Source organism: Anser cygnoides, chromosome 1, assembly GCF_040182565.1.
Source record: "Anser cygnoides isolate HZ-2024a breed goose chromosome 1, Taihu_goose_T2T_genome, whole genome shotgun sequence".
NCBI classification, from domain to species: Eukaryota; Metazoa; Chordata; class Aves; order Anseriformes; family Anatidae; genus Anser; species Anser cygnoides.
The window spans coordinates 57,715,584-57,733,711 of NC_089873.1; the positions used below are offsets into that span (position 1 = coordinate 57,715,584).

The following is an 18,128-nucleotide window of genomic DNA, read 5'->3' on the forward strand; positions in this document are numbered from 1 at the left end:
GGATCCTCACTGGGGCACATGTTTTTATTGATAGACAGAACCACACATTTTTATTCAGGAAGAACAGCCCTCCTGATACCGTGCAGGAAAAATCTTCCCTACTTCTTTGGTGTGCTGCTATAAATTATTGATTTGAGTTGGAAATACTCTCTTTCAGCTAAAATCAATAAATAATATCATACCAAAGAGCTGTTTAGCTGCTTTGTTTTCTTTCGGTTACTGCTTTATTTTTTGGTACCTTCTTTAGACCACTTTTATTAAATTCCTCCAGCATAGCTGTAGACATTTAATATTAGTGTCTCAGATGTAAGATGGCATGTACGTAAACAGTGTGCTATATACTATGTTGCTTAGTTCTTTCAAATGATCATCCAACATAAGGAAAGGCAAAAAAAGCAACTCCCGGTTGTCTCCAATTCTAGACCTGCTGGAGTTGAGACTGACATGACTTGTGACAGGCTTACATTTGTTTGTGCTATAGGCTTGGGGAATGGAAGACAGCAATGCAGTTTAGGAGGTAACATTAATGTCTTTAGATAGAGGCTTTGAGAGCGACTTCATTCAGTGTTGTTATCGGTCTCCTTTTGTACTGATGTGACAAATTTGGTCTGATAATAGCTTGGTTGCATCACAGGCTTTGTATGTGGCTTTCAAGCAAGTACTTTGGCTAGGCAGCCTTTTTAAAGGCATGGTATATACCTAGGAATCAGAAATAGGAGAAATGTGAGCTAAGGATGTGGATGAGGAAAGACAAATTTAGCATTAGACTGCTTGAGGTCAGGGTGAGAAAGACTCGTAAATTGGTTGAATGTGCTTAAGAGGAAGAGTGAAAACAAAGAATCTCACCAGTAAAATTCTCTTGACTGAAACAGACCTTAAAAAAAATACCAGCTAAATGATGACCTCATTTATTATGCAGTATTAGAGTTTATTTATTTTCTCTAGAGAACACATTCCTCAAGACAACTAACAACAAAGAAATAACTTGGTGTGTTTAGAAACTTGTATTTCTAAGTTCTGTGGTCAAAAAAAGACTATTCTAACAACCTACAGAGTTCAGATCAGGGAGCATCATCCAGCAGTCCCTGTATCAACTCATAGTAGTGGAGCCTGTCAATGAGAAAGGCACAGCAAAATGGAGTGTTCTGAAGGGCACTAAGCTGTCCAGCTGGAAATTTATACCAGCAAAACCCAGTTTCCACTTAACTGTTGCAGAAAGCTTTGCAGGCATCATCAGGTGTGCCGTTTAAATAAGTTATGTATGCCATTTGTCCACTGCTTAGAGTCCTTGAAAAGCATTTTGCTACATTTCTTTCTAGGCAAGTATTTCATTTATAAAAGGCTGCCCTAAACCTGAGTGATGATGAAATGGATCCTACTGATTAACAGGTTGTCGCTATATTGAAGAAAGACAAAAAATATATTTTTTTTCTCTATTTGTTATTAGTGCAATCAAAAGCCTAAAGCCTTCACATACCTTTTAGATCCTTTTTATCGATTTGTGTTTCTAATTCAGCTGTATGTTTCAGGCTGATAATAGCCTTTGTTTCAATAATAGATGAAAAGAAAATAATGCACCAGGTATAGATTAGTAAAGGTAATATCTCATATCTAAGACAAAATGATTATATCGTCTTGAATGTCATCAGGATCATTCAGAAACACTGGAAAAAGCTATTAATGTTAAATCAGAATTTGTGTTTGCTGGTATATCATTCCTTTCTGCTGCAATAGTGTGATAGTAGGAGGGGGGAATTATTTTCTCTGATTACAATGATGCAGAAAACTTTTCTTGTATTCTGTATAAATATTAATAGGAAAAATCTAGTAATGCGGATATGGAAGGTAGAGAAGATAATCATGTTGCATCATCTACTCTTCCTAATTTTTAATAGAATATGTGGCTAGGCTGCATAGGTTCATTTCCCTTTATATTAACTCAAGAGGCTTTGTAATCAGTTCTTGCTGTATTTTTGGGTGGCATATCTTAATCTCTAGGCAATTCCGTATAAATTGTCCAAAGTGATTAATCTATTTTGACCAGACTGGGTTTGATTTACATTGTATATGAGGTCTTTTGTTGTCATTTTCATCAATAATATTGTAATTGCTGAGAGTTTTAAAAATATTCATTGATACAACCTGTTTCAAAAATCATTTCATGGACTTTGAGGAGGTACTGCTAAAACATATACAGATTAGTATTTTAAATGATGGTTTTGTCTGGACTGTTCTTTTGGTATTCCATGACAGTGCCATATCTCTCCCTCCTTCTCTCCTTACTCATGGTAAGCCCCATTTCTATTGATGTTTCGTCCTTTCCTGTTCCTTCCCCTGACAGTGAGTTTTTCCAGTCAACACAAATATTTATATAAGTCAGTATTCCCTTGACCTATCACTTTCAACATTTTTTAAGATCTGACTAACCACCTTGCAAAAATTTTGAAAAGGTTTTCCTAAACAGGAGGTAAAGTAATCTGTGGGTCTGTACACCTTTCTTTTCCACTGGCTTCTTGAAGAGAGACAAACTTGGCCTAAAATGTGAATTGGGCAATAGCCATTGCTTTAGATTACAAGTCCCCTATTCTGTAAGTAGATCTACATAGACAGATCCCTACAACCACTCAAAGCTCTCATCAGATGAAGCCCCATCATCCATGTGGGTTTTCCTGCAGCATCAAGGCTTTAAGCAGAAAGGATTGTCATTGATTTCACCTGGCTTTAGGTATTTGTGTTGTGGATGTTTATATATGAGCTAGTGCCATCTTTGTCTCCCTCGTATTCACTGGAGAGAGGTAGGCGTATCTAGGGTGCAGTCCACCTGTCCAGAAAGAGACGTGGATTTAGATAAGATGAATTGTGCTGTAGAAATATTTATTGCTTTCCACAGGATATAAAGTGATGCCAATCTGTCTCACTTAGGTAGAGGTATCTGTATTTGATGAGATGAACCCAGGCAAATAGTCCCAGACGGGGAGACAGCCTTTTATTATTCTCACCCTTCCTCTTTCAGGCTCCAGATGCTTGAAGCGATCTGCAAACACTGGGAAGGTCCAATCAGCCTGGCACTCTATCTTTCTGATGCAGAAGCCCAGCAATTTCTGCGCTACGCCCAGGGCTCAGAAGTACTAATGAGCCGCCACAACGTCGGCTACCATATCGTGTACAAGGAAGGCCAGTTCTATCCTGTGAATCTGCTAAGGAACGTGGCCATGAAGCATATCAGCACACCGTACATGTTTCTGTCTGACATTGACTTCCTGCCCATGTATGGACTCTACGAGTACCTCAGGTAAATGGACAGTGATGGAGGGTTCCCTGTTGCCACATGCTTTCTCAGCCCTTCCACACCCCTCCCTTCTCACACATTCCCAAAATAATGCAACTTGAGCAGATCTGAAAGAGGCAGTTTAGTTGAGCAGCTCTGAAAGAGGCAGTTTAGTTGTTTGAAGTGTGACAACACCCAGCAAGGCACAAGAATTTTTAGGGTACAGGAAGAGGCTGTAACTAGAAGTAACACAATATAGTTATGAAAGGAAAAAAAAAAAAAAAAAGGTTCTAAATGTGAAACCTGTTAGCTATCAGCACAATTTCCTTAAAGCAGCAGAAGAAACAGTTTGAAAATTGAACTGGATTAAGTGTCATTAAATGTACAATAGTGTCCAGTATTAGCAGAGATGTGAACTGAGCAATTTCCTTAAACATCCCAGGTTCTTAATGTCAGTGACAGAAAAAACATGCAGAATGATACTGAATTTTTTGTCCTTGTGATACACTCTTTATCCAGCTCCATATCTTGAAAAGGGGATGAGAGTCTAACCAGCTTAAGAATATGACTATGACCTGCACCTGTCAAGGCAAAATAATTAGCGTAAAGAAACTGGGAAGAGTAACCTCAGTGTGTACTGTATCTTAATGAATGTGAGCAAGTTGGGCTGAACAAACTACAGATCTCTGATCTATTAACAAAGCTATTTTTAATAAAGACCTTTTTCCTCTACAGAGGCTGGTCACCTGAGGCCAAAGCATAGAGCAAGGAGGACACCCTGTGGCCAGAGAGAAGGATTTCAGTTCCTTAGTCTTTAACCAGTTTTGTCTTTCATCTCTTTTTGAGTTTGGTAAAACCTGATCACAGTGCTCCAGTGAGGGTCTGCCTGTAGGTGAGCCCTTTCGATATGTAGGCCTGGTGTGCTGGAGTGTAAAGGGAAATATACCTTCCTGTATTGTAAACTTATGAATCAATTCCTTTGTTTCAGGCTAACTCAATAAGTATCTTCTCACTTCTCCCTCATGTGGACAGCTGCCTTTTTCACTTTCCACATCCGTGAACTGGGCCAAATTCACTATGGCTTTTAAGATGCTGGATTTCAACAATATCACTGAAGCTTTATCCCACTGTGTCAGCCAGTTTCCCACTTATTTTAGGGATATTTCTTTTTTACTTATGCTATGAGGATTCCAGAATAATTCTGTCTCTTGCACACATTAACCGTCTCAAGATACGTACAAGGACTGTTGTTATTAGCAATACCGTTCTTTGACGTAAGTGCTGCATGCTGTTACATTTCTTCAGATCAATGCTGGACACAGGAAGGATACCAGCTGTTGACACTGACATGTAGAACCAGAAATACAGCTTGTTCCTACATGCTGCTTTGCAGTGCATTGATGGCAGCCAGCATTGAAACGAAGAAGAGAAGAAAGAAAACAAAATGACATGCCATAATGCGCTTGAGACATTACAGCCATACAAATTACTCTGATATGGTGATAATGTATCATAGGACTAAATGCACAGTGATGCCACACATTGGTGTTGTTCAAAAAAAAAAAAGGATTGACACTGAACATTGTTGCATCTGAGACCTTGCATTGCTCTACAAGTCTTTTGTGAGACCCACACCACCTTAACTCTGTGCATCTCTGTTGCTTGGGAATATTGAAATTGCTAATCCTCTACTTCCAGCTCTTTAAAGGGGGACTGGATTGGAAGGAGGGTAGGGGAGGACACGACTAGAGTCTTTTGTTGCTTTTTCAGTAATGATTTTTTCTGAGCAAAATAGCAGTGGGTGCAATGAGATTATTTTAAATACAGATATGTTGTAAATTTCCACATTGACTGTTCCCACAGCCCCTTCAGGTAGCTGATCAGCGCCGTCTGTTGGAATGGCAGCTACTGTTTGGTAGAGTGTTAATATACATATTCTCATTTCCTCAGAGAGAAAAACCATATGCAAAAAGATGTAATGTGGTGTTTCAGGTGCTACTGTATACAGAACGAGCCAGACAACTCCATCTCGCTTGCAAGTTGCATATATTGTATATTGTGTCTCTACAGAGTATGTATTCTCAGAGAAAGGAATTTTGAAAAACATTTTCAACCTGTTTTGAAGGCGTTGTATGTGAAGGATTGCAGCCAGTTTTGAAGGAGAAGTTGACGGTAACCAGTCCCTCTAGGTATCTGTTGCTAGCACTTAGATTTATGTTAATTGAGCTTTTTCACAGCTGCTAAGTAATGCCTTTTCAATGCTTTTAATCTCCATCAAAACCCCTTTTTGTTCTACCTTACTCTCCTGTAAAGTACAGAGGGGAAGAAATGTATCATTTAAAGGCTTCCTGGTTACAAAACTCAGGCATTTTTATGGTCTGCGCTGAGCAGAAGTCTTTTGTCACCTTCAGTCATTTGTTACTGAGGTCATCTTGTCATTGCCCCAGAGCTAAAGGCTCTTTCTGGTTGCAAAAAGTAAGGTGTGTGGGTCAACCTAAAGGCTCTTCTAACATAAAATAACTAGACAGGCTGCTTCTTTATGGTATCTACAGTTGTCACAGCTAGCACTAAAGTTCTTTCTTGACATATTTGTGTAAAATATGCCCTTTGCTTCCAGGGACACATTAGCATAAACTGGGAGCTTGCATCCAAATTCTATCCATAGGTTTTAGACCTCTTCCTTGTAACATGAATTGTGAAATATTTCTGGTTGCTCTTTAGCATCTCAGAAAGAGTCACACTACATGTTGTGCCTGTTAATTTTTATTTGTTGGGTGCCTTTGAAGGTTGCTTTTGTAGAGAGGATGAAAGTCCTGATGAATTTAACACTGGGCTGACAACTCTTCAGTTCTTGTAACAAACCCCATGACTACCTTGTCCATTGATCTTGAGCTAATCACTGAGGCTCCTAATGGTGGAAGATAATTGGAATTAATGGACACTTTTTTATTTTATTTTTTCTGAATTCAGTGCTTTTGGATTAGGTTGTTAGTATTTCTGTGTCTGAGCTTCTTTATCCAGCAGAAATGGGAATGATACTACTATCTGCCCACTTGAGGATGAAAATGATTTGTTAATTTTTGGAAAAGACTGTGGAGATGAAAATATTGATCTCAACATGCTGGAGTTCATTCAACCTCTGAGGAGACGCTTGTGATTTAAGGTTCATTTCATCCATGCTTTACAAAAATAGAGTTGATTAGTAGATTAGAAATTTAACCCAACCCTCGCTGTGTCAGAATGACATACATCGGGTCTGAACACAAAGGTGCCTGGGAAACGGTTTCCTGGACAACACTAGCAAAGAGAAACCTCCTCATAAAATCTTATATCCTCATTTTGGGGTTTGGGGAAAAGGACAGATATAGGAAAATGGGTGCAGGATTGATATTACAGAATCCAAAAAACAGCTCTCACAAGGATAGTGCAGGAATTAAAAAGTTTCCCCAGTGCTGGTTTGTAAAATAACTTGATGTATTCCTCACGTTATATTCCACATATGTTGCAACACTTAACAGTGGAAATTTTCCATTCCAAGTATCACAAAACCAGTCAACCTGCAAATGGCACCTCCACTCAAACACGAAAAACAAACAAACAAACAAAAAAAAACAGCACCACACAGTAGGAAGAGGTTAGATTTTCAGCTGGGAGTCCAAGGAGCAGACCACCAACTTCTTATCAGAAGAAAATGGAATGAGTTCTTTTCTCTACCAAAACCTGCTTGTCTTTATTGCAATTAACATGGCCTCTGTTGTCCTCTGTCACTGAGGTTCAGCACCTGGACATCAGCATTGATTCTTTCCTCACCTTATGTCAGTCTCTTATGTCATCTAGTGCACATTCAAAGCAGGCTGTTCTACTCAGAGATCAGTGCTGCCCTCAGCTCCCAAATCAGTTTTGCTGAACCTCTACCCTTTGGCCTTAACAATATGCACCTCAGATGCTCACATACCTCTTGAAAATATTTCTGCAAAGATTATCCCATTACATTATTTTACTCTCGAAGCACCTCTGGTGGTTCTCTATGTTTGACTGCATCTAGTACAAGCATCTTGTTTTCATATTCTGCTTTTTTTTTCATACTAACCTTGGACTGTTACAGTGATTTCAGCCTCAAGTATCAGTTTGTTCACTCTGTGTTGGTTTTCTTTGTAAAGCTATTGTCATCTGTTCTTTCCAACAAGAGATCTAAGGCCCAGTTCAGCCACTGACACCTGTATTAAATTTGCAGATGACAAGACTGGGGAGTGTGTGAAAGGATTATTGATACGCATATAATTTTTGTACTTGTTTCCCATATTTTAGAAAATAAGTCACTCTCAACACTAGTTGTAACATGCAACTCTGCCTTACACCCTTACTTAATACCGATACCTACTTTAGCTTTGTTCTACTTCAGACTGTGAACTTTGGTGGACAGGATTGTCCCCTACTCCTTGGACAGTGCCAAGCACAGATGAGGCCTTGAGTTTTGCATGAGGCTTTTGAGCTCTCCGTGAAAGAGACAGCAGCAGCCATAAATGGAAGTTGCTCTTCCCTTAAAGAGCCCAGAGGATGAGCATCACCGCAAACATCACCTGTTTCTTCCTTGCACTGAATCCTCAAAGCTGCACTGCTCAAGTCTGACAGATTGCATAGAGTGCAGAAAGCCTGAGATGTTGTCAGAGTAACTGTATTAGCGTACCCTGCTTGCAGAGAAGGTGTGAAGAGGAAAAAACATTAAAAGCATCATAAAGACTGGGTGCTGGCACTGCTCAGTGATTCTGGAAGGTCGTGGAGGCTGATTGTAAAGGATTCATCTATTTACATGCAGATATCTTGGCCATTAGTGATGGTGAGGGAGAAGAAATAAGGAAAGTACAAAAAAGGTATAATAAGACACTGTTAAAATCCTTCAGTTGTGAAAAATTCAGTGGAATGTGGCAGGGGTTCTTTAAACAATGCAAACTTTGCAGTAAGGCTTTGGGAACAGATTTTCTTTTATAGAACAGGCCCATAGGGTGATATGAATTCTCTAAAATTCAGATTTTATTAAATAGACCTGCTCTTTTTCTTTTTCTCTGATGGCAATAGAAATACATTCTAGATATTCTGTGCTTTAGAAGAGTGGTTTGTTTGGTCCTTCTAGTATTATGACAGTGATCCCAATTCCTTCATCTTATAAGGCTGTAGAGTTTCTTGCTTGTCAACATTGTCCTTGATTGCTTGTTGCAGTAACATAAAAGCCAGGACAGTGAATCCTGTTAAGGGGAACTGACTTTGACAGGGAGAGAGAGGCATATTTCTCTTACGAAATATAAAGATAATGAAAGGAAAATCAAGACAGAGTTATTTCTAATGACAAGCATGCTAAGATTCAGTCAGGGGATGGAAAATGAACTTCTCTTTCCTTTTCTTTGAATTTTAGTTTGCTAGGAAGGAAAAGACAGAACACATCTGGCAGGCAGTCTGTAAGATTGCTAAGCTGTTGTCCTAAGGCCCCTGCCTGGAAGGGCCTTTTTGCACAAAATGCAGTATCCTTGCATGTACACACACACACTGAAAGTCTCCACACTGAACAACTTGCAGCAAAAGAAGGCAAAAAGCGAGGTAGCTCTTTGCACCCAGTGCACAGTTCTTCTCTGTAGCAAAAAACCTCTTTGCCTTACGTACAGTGCCAAGCACAAATGAGCTCTGAGCTCCAGACACTGCCATACACATGATTAACGATAACGAAGAAACACTTCTGCTAATTTCCAGCTGTGGTTATTTGCACCACGTTGCAATAGATCTGTGCCTTGCCTTGAACAAAGACTGACCTTCATGGCAGCCAGCATTCTTGAGAGCAGATACCTGGTCCATAAGGGGGCTAAGGTAATGCTTACCTCAGAGGACACACAGAGCTCTAAAGCGGAGGTGAAAAGCAAATATGATGGCACAGCATAACCCAGAGAACTGCTAGGTTGAAATGCAACTAAACTTTCTGACTCCTCACCTTGTAAAGTCCTGAATAAAACCCAGTTCTTTAGAACTGCCACGGACTGGGCAGCTCTTTCCCATGTATGTAGAAACATAAAGAGATTTAACTGCATTTCTCTTACAGGGCTGGTCAGTTGGCCCTACTCAGACTCCTAATTCAGCTCAGGGCATCCCTGAACGGGCAGGGTAGCATTGATCTGCCAAACACACAAGCTCTTTTTGAACTGTACTGTTCTCCCTGCTCACAGAGTAGCAGATTCAAAAAGAGAGGAAAAAACAATGCACCTATGGGAAAGAATATGAGCCATAGTTACATTTGCAGTATCAAACTGCCCATTCTCTGCTCTTTATTTTGAAATGACAAGTGATTTTCTCAGTTTAACATTTTTCTGCTCGTATTTGTTTCTCTTTTCCAGGAAGTCCGTCATCCAGCTAGACCTGGCTAACACCAAGAAAGCTCTGATTGTACCTGCTTTTGAGACCCTACGCTACCGCCTCTCCTTCCCCAAGTCAAAAGCAGAGCTGCTATCTATGTTGGACATGGGAACCCTCTTTACATTCAGGTAATGGAAAGTACTTTCGTTGAACCTGTGGTCATTATCTCTAAAGAGTTTTCTTGATGTTCTGTGAATATTTTATTATTCTCTTCTGTCAGCTACCTAGCTCCATTAAGAAATGTATTGGATTTTTTTCCCTTTTCATAGAGAGGCAGTGAACAGAATCATATGTGGATATATTCCATCTGTAAGCTCAGCGTTTTAGCTAGTATTACGCTCCCCTACTGAAGGACTTCAGTTGTTAAATTGAATTTGTTTTATTTTCGTCATTCTTTATTGCTCTACAAAATCAGGCGCGACCATTACACTCATGTGCGTGTAATTTCCTTTTTGGCTGCCAAATACTATCTGGATAGCTGAGTCCCTCATGTGACCAAAAATAATTTCTCTCTGCTCATTGGTTTGGTTTCATACTGACTGATTGGAAAAACAAATACAAGCTTGCCATGTGCTCTTAAAAAGTATGAAACAGCTGCTTAAATAGCCAGAGTTTCCCAATGTAGAGGTGAAAGTATACTCTGAGTAGAAGCTGAGAAATGAAGAGCACCTGAATTCAGAGCTCCTCTCTGAAACAGACTCCTTTTGTTGCTGTGAACAAGTCACTTCTATTATCTGTCAGACTTTTCAGTTTTAAAATGCAGCTACCAAGGGTTAACTGTCTCATGGGTGTGTGGTAAGGTCTGATTAGCAGACATTTGTAAAGCATCGTAGTGATGGCAAGAGTACAATATGGCCTTATGATATTGCACAGGGAGGGGGCTTAGGAAACCTGTGTTCTTGTCCCATCTCTGCTAGTGTCCTGCTGGGAGGTGATACACGAATCAGTTCTTTCTTACATCTCTGTTCTCCGTCTCTGAAATGCAGGTAACAATGTTCACCTCTGCTTTTTACAGTATTTTGAGATCTAGAGATAAGAACTATGAAAACACTAAGTGTTATCCATGGCCAGCACAGCTCTTTATCACATCTCCCATCCTTTTCTTACTTTAAAGCTTTCCTCACACTACTTCCATTCCCTGCATTATGCACCACTCTAGTTGCAGCAGCCACCCTTCTCTCATGCAACTTTATGCAGACGTCATAAGCAGACAGCCTGTGTGAGCCTGGAAAACACAATTCTGACCCTACCTCTACCCATGACTACCTTGAAATAGAAGCTCGGGATGACTGAGATATTAGGGAGGCATGCCCCTCTCTGGAAAATTACTTAAGGTTACTGGTAGAGCAAGCATCTTTCCCCTGTCATTCCTTAGCAGTCAACAAAGTACAAATTAACAAGATATTTGTTGATAGAGAGTAATTGTTTCTCCCATAGTTGAAAGAAAAAATCCTTGCAGTGGAAAGTAACACCCTCAGGATTTTCAGCTGTTACATTCCACCAGCAGTCAAATTTTCAGCCTGCACAGCAGTGGCCTTCCACTACAGATTTCATCTCCAAGCTATTCAGCATGTTGGCATGTTCCGCACACAGACAGATTTGCACCTCCTTTCTCAAGTCTCACTCAGGCAAAAATCTCTTTAACATCAGTGGGAGTTTTGCCAGAGCAAGGTTAAAAAAGAACTGAAGGACATGCGAACTGTAGCTGGTTTACATATTAATGTAGGACATGTTTTACAAATGCTTCCGTAGTTTGCTTTGGCTCGTTTCATTGTTCAAATCTATCAACAGCCACAAAGCAGCTGTGATCCGGGCTGAGAATTTCCACCTCCACCTTCAAGGTGCTTTAATAATGCTGCAATTCAAAGGCTGAGCGGGTGGGAGTGAGCTGGGGAGGACTGCTGTGACAGTGATTGCTGAGAGTGCCTGCAGCATCCCAGTCCCTCACACCACACGGTAGATTACAATCTTTCCCTCACTGAAATTGCTTTTGTCACCTCTTTTCCAAATGGTGACCTTTTCTACCTCTGGGCAGCTAAGGAGTACAAAACGGCTCTCAATTACATCCCCCAGTCACCACCAAAAGGAAAAGGAAGACGTGTGAGCATCTGTGGCTGACAGGGTGTGCTGCATGGAAACTCTCTGCAGCAGTGGGATGCTCTGTCCCGGCTTGATGGCTTCGTGTGCAGGTGCTGGCTGTGACTGTGCCTCCTGCGGATGTGCCTGCTTCGTGGCTGGGTAATAGCTGATGAACCACGAATGTGCTGCCGACACAGCTTTCAGGCACAAGGAAAACCACAGCTGGTAGAAGATGCATCATATTGAGAAAACATAACCAGCAACGACTGATTAACTAATTAACTGATTGCATCCACAATCCAGCAAAATGTTTAAGCATCTGAGAACAGAGCTGAGGAAGTTTTTCTTTCACCAAAACATTTTTCTCACTGAAACATGAAGCTTTGAGTGACAGGGCAGAAGAGTGAAGTAGAACACTCTGAGAAGAATAACAATTTCATTTTGCTAACTTTAGCAAAGTTTGCTGTAGTTTTGAAATCGTATTTTGGAAAAAAAAGCAGTGGATATAGAAAGTAAGATGAAACATTTGATCCAAAACAGTTATGGGTGGGTTTTTTTGGTAGATGTTTTATATGAACCATGGGAAAGAAACTCATAATCACTGTACAGAGATCAACTGATTTTGTTTGGATTTTTCAAAATTTCCAGTGTTATCGAAAATATCTTGGTCACTATTTTCACAAAGAGAGACTTCTCCCAAAAATCTGCGAAATTGAGTGTGGCCTTAAAATTCAAGGTGCGTTTAAATCTTGGGTGAAAAGGCTCTGAGTGGGAGACCTAGACTTACCCATTTGTCCTGCTGATGGAAGACCAATACAGACAGTGAACCAGTTCTCACAACAGCATCACTGAGAGTAAAGTCTGTTGGAAATGACTCACTCTTTTATGGCAGCTTCCCCTATAAGGACATCCGTGTAATGGTGTCTGCATATTCTGATTTTGCAGTTCATTTCATGTGACGATTAGTCATTGGCCAAGACCTAACTCCAGCAGATTATATGTACACGTATATATATTTAGACCCATATTTTATGTACATATATGTATGTAATCCTGAACTCTCACAGTTCTAACTTCCAGACTGATTATTCCATAGTAATTAGCGTGTTCACACCTTATTTGAGCATCCTGTACTGAGATTCCTATTTGTCCTGACCTTAGCTGCCCTTTTGTCTGTCACTTTCCCTCCACTCACATCAGTTGCTCTGAAGAGGCAAGTAAAAGATCTCTGGTATTTTTTTGTTTGGTTTGGTCAGGTCTATTCCTTCCTTTCTGTTTTTTCTCTTTCCACTCCCACTTCCCTGTCCTCTCTTCATTGTCTGTTCCCCACGATTTAATTTTTCCTGCTGGTTCACTCTCTCCACTCACAGAGGTTATACCTGAGCTGTTGTGTCTGCTTACATTGCTATCCCTGAAAAGGGTCAAACGTAAGGGATGTTTTTATGGCTAGTGTCCTGTTACCCCCGCTGCTTTAATCAGTAGGAGAGTGTTACTAGAGGAACAGCAGCATTTGCCTGATTCTCTGCAGGAATCTCTCAATTAACCAAAGTTTACATGGGGCTTTGAAGATACAAATCACTTCATGAGTGTTTAGTAGTCATTATTGTTATTATCATAATTAATTTCAAAATGCCGGAGGTAGGACATTAGAAGATAGAGCATCCTCCACAATCCCATATCATTTTAAGCTCTATATTGTGATTATATTTTTTCCATCACAGATAGCTGGTCATTAGTGACTGCATAGGTTACCAAGTCACTTCCAGAAAAGGGATGGGCTTCTTGGAGATGGTTCCAAAGGCTTTTAAGGATTGTAATCTTTTTGAATCCAGCACTGGTTTCTAATAAACTCTGGTTAATTCATTCACTGTCAGTTTTTTTTTTAGTACAGACAGGCTTTGTTTTTCCTGGTTCCCAAGGCAGATATCTGAAAGTAATGCAACCTGTTTACAACTTAGAAATGCAGCTTTCAAAAGACCATAGGTTACTTGGGACCCCAGTGCTGTGGATAATAATCCTGTCCTCCTGCACTGCCCCTGACCAAGGAGAGTCAGTGAAACTGTCCAGTAATAAGTCACATGAGTATACAGCCAAAGTGGAAACTCTTGGGCTGTGATTTTACGTCTCTGTTTTTAACGATAACTTGCGACAGTATGAGAATCCAGGTCCCAGCTCTACAAATAGTTAAAGCTTAAATCTCTTCACTTTGAGCACATGAGTCATCCCCGTGAATTCAATGTACCTTACATTACAAACTGGCAGGATGTTTGTTTTGCCCCTTCTGTTACACATCTCAGAGCATTGTAATACAGATGGCCTGCTATGCCTTTGTTTCATTATTTAATCTATGAGTCTGCAGAAAGAGCCTGTCTCATTGATTTTTGGAAAGGTGTAAGAAGAGTAAGTGGGCGAGAGAATCATTGACCCTGGCACTAATGGGGTGGATTCAAGCTGTGCTTGGAAGGGATCTGCTGTGACCTAAACAAGATTAACGAAGTATAAAAGGATCCTTTTCTGTAAATCAAATTGATTACCTTACTCAGGATCACACAAGCACCCCCCACAATATAGAAAGTGCAGCAGAAATGCCTTTATGTGATATTTTACTTATTAATTTAATTATGCACTTTGGCTCCTGCCATAGTAATAACAGTAATTAATAAAACAGAACATCTATCCAGAGCTGCAGGTGTCTCTCATACAAAGTATAAAATTGCATACAAAACAGATCGTGAATGTCACTGTGGTGTAGAAATAGCTAATTTTCAGGGCCTTGTGTGAGCTACAGGGTTTCACGCCGATTTTAGAGCACTGATGCAGCCACTTGGTTGCTAGGAATGAGACACAGCACTTTGCAGCGCAGATGAACTGTCTGTGTGTTTTGTAATTGTTCCTCACTTTAGCGTTAGGTAGTGTTTTCACACCATCCTTCACCAGCTAGATGTGTTTAAGCATCAAGCACACAGAGGCTCTGGGAAGCGTGCTGGAAACAGTCCTAGAAATTGCCTCTGATGCGTCCTGAAAACGATGATGTGAACTGTAAGCTAATGTCCTTATTTTCGAGCGTTTTATCTAACAAGTAACATTTTGTAGCCTCGCCAAGATGCGTCCTGTTTAATTGCCTCCCCGTGTCCGTGCCATTTATGTCTGTTGAAGGTATCACGTCTGGACAAAAGGGCACGCGCCAACGAACTTTGCCAAGTGGCGAACAGCCACCACCCCCTACCGCGTTGAGTGGGAAGCAGACTTCGAGCCATACGTTGTTGTGAGGAAGGACTGCCCGGAGTATGACAGGCGGTTTGTTGGATTTGGCTGGAACAAAGTGGCTCACATCATGGAACTGGATGCACAGGTGAGGAGATGATGCCTGCATAACTCACACAGGGGCGGGCAGCAGGGTTGTTAAAAGAAATCCACCTTCTGTAGAAAGGCTTCAAGCTCTGCATTGCCAAAGTGCTCACCCGGCCTTACTGAGCTCCTTAATGAGTGCTTTTTTGAGCTGGGAACACTCAGTTTAGTCCTTGTCAAGCATTAAAAAGAGTACTGAGTCTCCTTAGTTCATCTGTCAGTGCTGAGAAAGCTGTTGTCTCAGAGTGGCACAATTCCTCCTACCCAGCAGTGTGCACAAGTACCGCAGCACTTGTTACCAGTCTTGTCACCTACTGTGGGATCTGTAGACCTATAGATCTGGCTGGAAGCTTTTCAGTTAAACAGAGGTTGGTGAGTCCCAACGGTTAATTCAGAATCCAAAAAGCAATCTTAAACTGAATCCAAGTCAAGGATCTTCAATTTCTGGCCCGGATTTACAGCACATCTCTGCAAAGGCAAGGACTTTACATTTCCAAAGTCTCTGGCTATGCAGCAGCAAACTCCAGAGGATCCAGGTATTTGATCCTTGGGCTGTCTGCCTCTTGGATTTGTGGCTTGGGATGGCACTGCTAGACAGAATGTTTAAGAATAAGGATGCAGAGAGACCTCGAGAGTCCCAGACTGGCACCAGAGCTCTCAGAGCTGCCAAGATCCCTGTCACAGACCTAGATCTTTAGACTGGCACTGGTTATGGCTCCATGGGAGCCCGGTGCTGCTGTGCACTGAAATGGCAGAGTTTGCATGTCCCCGCTGTTCTTGGATGTGAAGCTAACCAGTGCGTTAATCAGCAGGGGCTGGGTCATGGCAGTTCTTTTTATTTTGCTGTTTGGGTTTTTTTTTTTTTTTCAGTTTGATTTCATTTCCAGTTTTTGAACCATTGGCATTTCATGCTAGCTGAAAAAAACCTTACTTTTTTGCCAGCTGTATCCCGCTATGCTAAGCTTCTGCTATGAGGACTTGGATCTGGGATACAGCTGATGCCTCTCTGCCCAACTCTTACCAGCTTGCAGGAGGCAGAGCAGCACAAGACATACAGCAAGTTACTGGGAGACTGTATCTTTGGGGTGCAGAATACAGTGCTTTTGATGCAGGCAGGCATATGGGAGGGGTATTTTCTACTGCTTACAAAACCACATGGCCACCTTGGTCTACCTGCCACTTGCCCTCTGTTTGAAAAAGGGCATTGCAAACTAATTTGTGCCTACTTATGTTGAGGAAAAAAAAATGATTACAGACCAAAAAAAATATTGTCCATTATGTTATTATTAATAATAATACTTTGCTACAGCACTTTAATTTTCCAGTGCACTATCCAAACACTAATCAATTAACTATCATTTGTGGAGAGTGCCAATGCAATGATTTATTTGTTAATCTGGGTATCAGGGCTTACATTCCCACTGGCAACTCTCATCTAGCACTCATGATTTAACTCTTCTGTTCAGAGACATTTGCTCAGCATACAGACTCACACATAGGAAATTGGAACATTTTTCAAAGTTGATCATAGCACAGGTATTTAAAAAGGCTGTTGGGATGGAACTAACTCAGTTGGGGAATTGTTTTTCTCACTCTTCCAGCCTTAAAAACATTCTCACTTTGAAAAGAAGTTTCATTTTCATCTGTAGCAACTTGGGTATTGGCCTGTTTTCCCACAAAATCAGGCTGGAGGGGACATGCTACTTTCCCCTATGTCAGCTAAAATTATTAAATTCCCTGTGCCAGACCAAAATACGCTGGACTACCTTGTTCTGTTTTCCTCACAGTAAATTCAGATGTGCTCCTAGTTGGAGTTTATTTAGGCTTTTTCCTCAGGGAGCTTTGATCTCCCAACCACTCATTCTGTTGCAAATTTTGATCCATCTCCCAAGTTCTGTCTCCTTTGCCTGGCTGCTCCTGAGGTTAGAAGGAAGGAATTGTGATGAATGGGGCAATATCCTCTCCATAAAAAGGAGGAAACGCTGCACAGAGCACCCATAAGGCATTCCTTTGGCTTCAGGGCGTTCATGGATCATGTTGCTGCAAGCTGTTTGGCTGGCTCCATTATCAGCAGACAAAACAGCCGCTCAGCTGAGTTATTTCCCTGCTCCTCACAACTGCAGCGTGTGTCAAAAGGACTGTGGGAGACACCTCACCAAGGACCGGCGCCACTACCATCCTTCAGAGCGTCACACAGCGTGGAGATAATCGTCATTATTATTCTGGGGGCATGCAGATGTCCACTGAGCTGGATACTGTACAAATATATGGATAATGACAGTCTCTGTCTAAAGCATTTATAACCTGTGAGATAGGGACAGAGGTTCCTGCGAGTGCTTTGCTTTCTCAATGGATGTTTTCTTATAGTAAAGATGGGCCATTAGGAAACCTTTCCCCACTCTTCCAGTGATTTTGGAACTAGACAGTGAGCATCTCTTTTTCCAGGACCCCAGCCCAGCGTCTTTCAAAGGGGCTTATGTTTTTGGAGCACTTCTATGTGGCTGAAGGCCTTTCAGGGATGGGAGCACTGCTCTGCGGACCGTTTACACTGCAGAGCATAGAAAGTCTTTGACCCGCAGGATGGCAGACTTGAGATGCAAACAGAGGAAGAAATGCAAAAGAGAAAAGATTGTATGAGGGAGATTTTTCTTCCTCTGCGGATTCAGCCCTTAATGTTAAGGTCCTGCAGAGAAGTTACGTAGTTTGTTGTTCATCAGCTATCCTCATTCTATCATGGCAGCCTTTGTTTTTGTGTTTGATTCCCCATTAGTTCCAAGTCTCTTCCAGCTAAATGAGTTCTGCCTGTGAGCATCAGAATATTTTGCTCTTCCTGTACACTTGTCATCCCAAACAGAAGCTCACAGGGGCCAATTCCCATGTATGACAGCATTGTCATTTGGCACAAAGATTTACCTCTGTAGCACTGTTTGGCAGGGAACAGGCACTCCCATAATGAGAAAGGAGCAGCCACACAGCTGCATCTGCACCTAGCTGTCCAACAGATGCTACTGTTCCCTAAGTGTTTATGGGACAGCAC

The 18,128-nt window shown here is 41.2% G+C and overlaps 1 protein-coding gene across 6 annotated transcripts in view; it reads left to right on the forward strand.

The window, feature by feature from the left end:
• Nucleotides 1-18,128, forward strand: part of LARGE1 (LARGE xylosyl- and glucuronyltransferase 1) — a 283,073-nt gene that overhangs the window by 261,861 nt on the left and 3,084 nt on the right. For all 6 annotated transcript variants that reach the window (XM_048059080.2, XM_066996856.1, XM_066996869.1 and 3 more), the window contains 3 exons: nt 3,014-3,292; nt 9,646-9,792; nt 14,900-15,095. In XM_048059080.2, the coding sequence (XP_047915037.1) occupies nt 3,014-3,292; nt 9,646-9,792; nt 14,900-15,095 (622 nt within the window). The remainder of the gene's footprint in view (nt 1-3,013; nt 3,293-9,645; nt 9,793-14,899; nt 15,096-18,128) is intronic.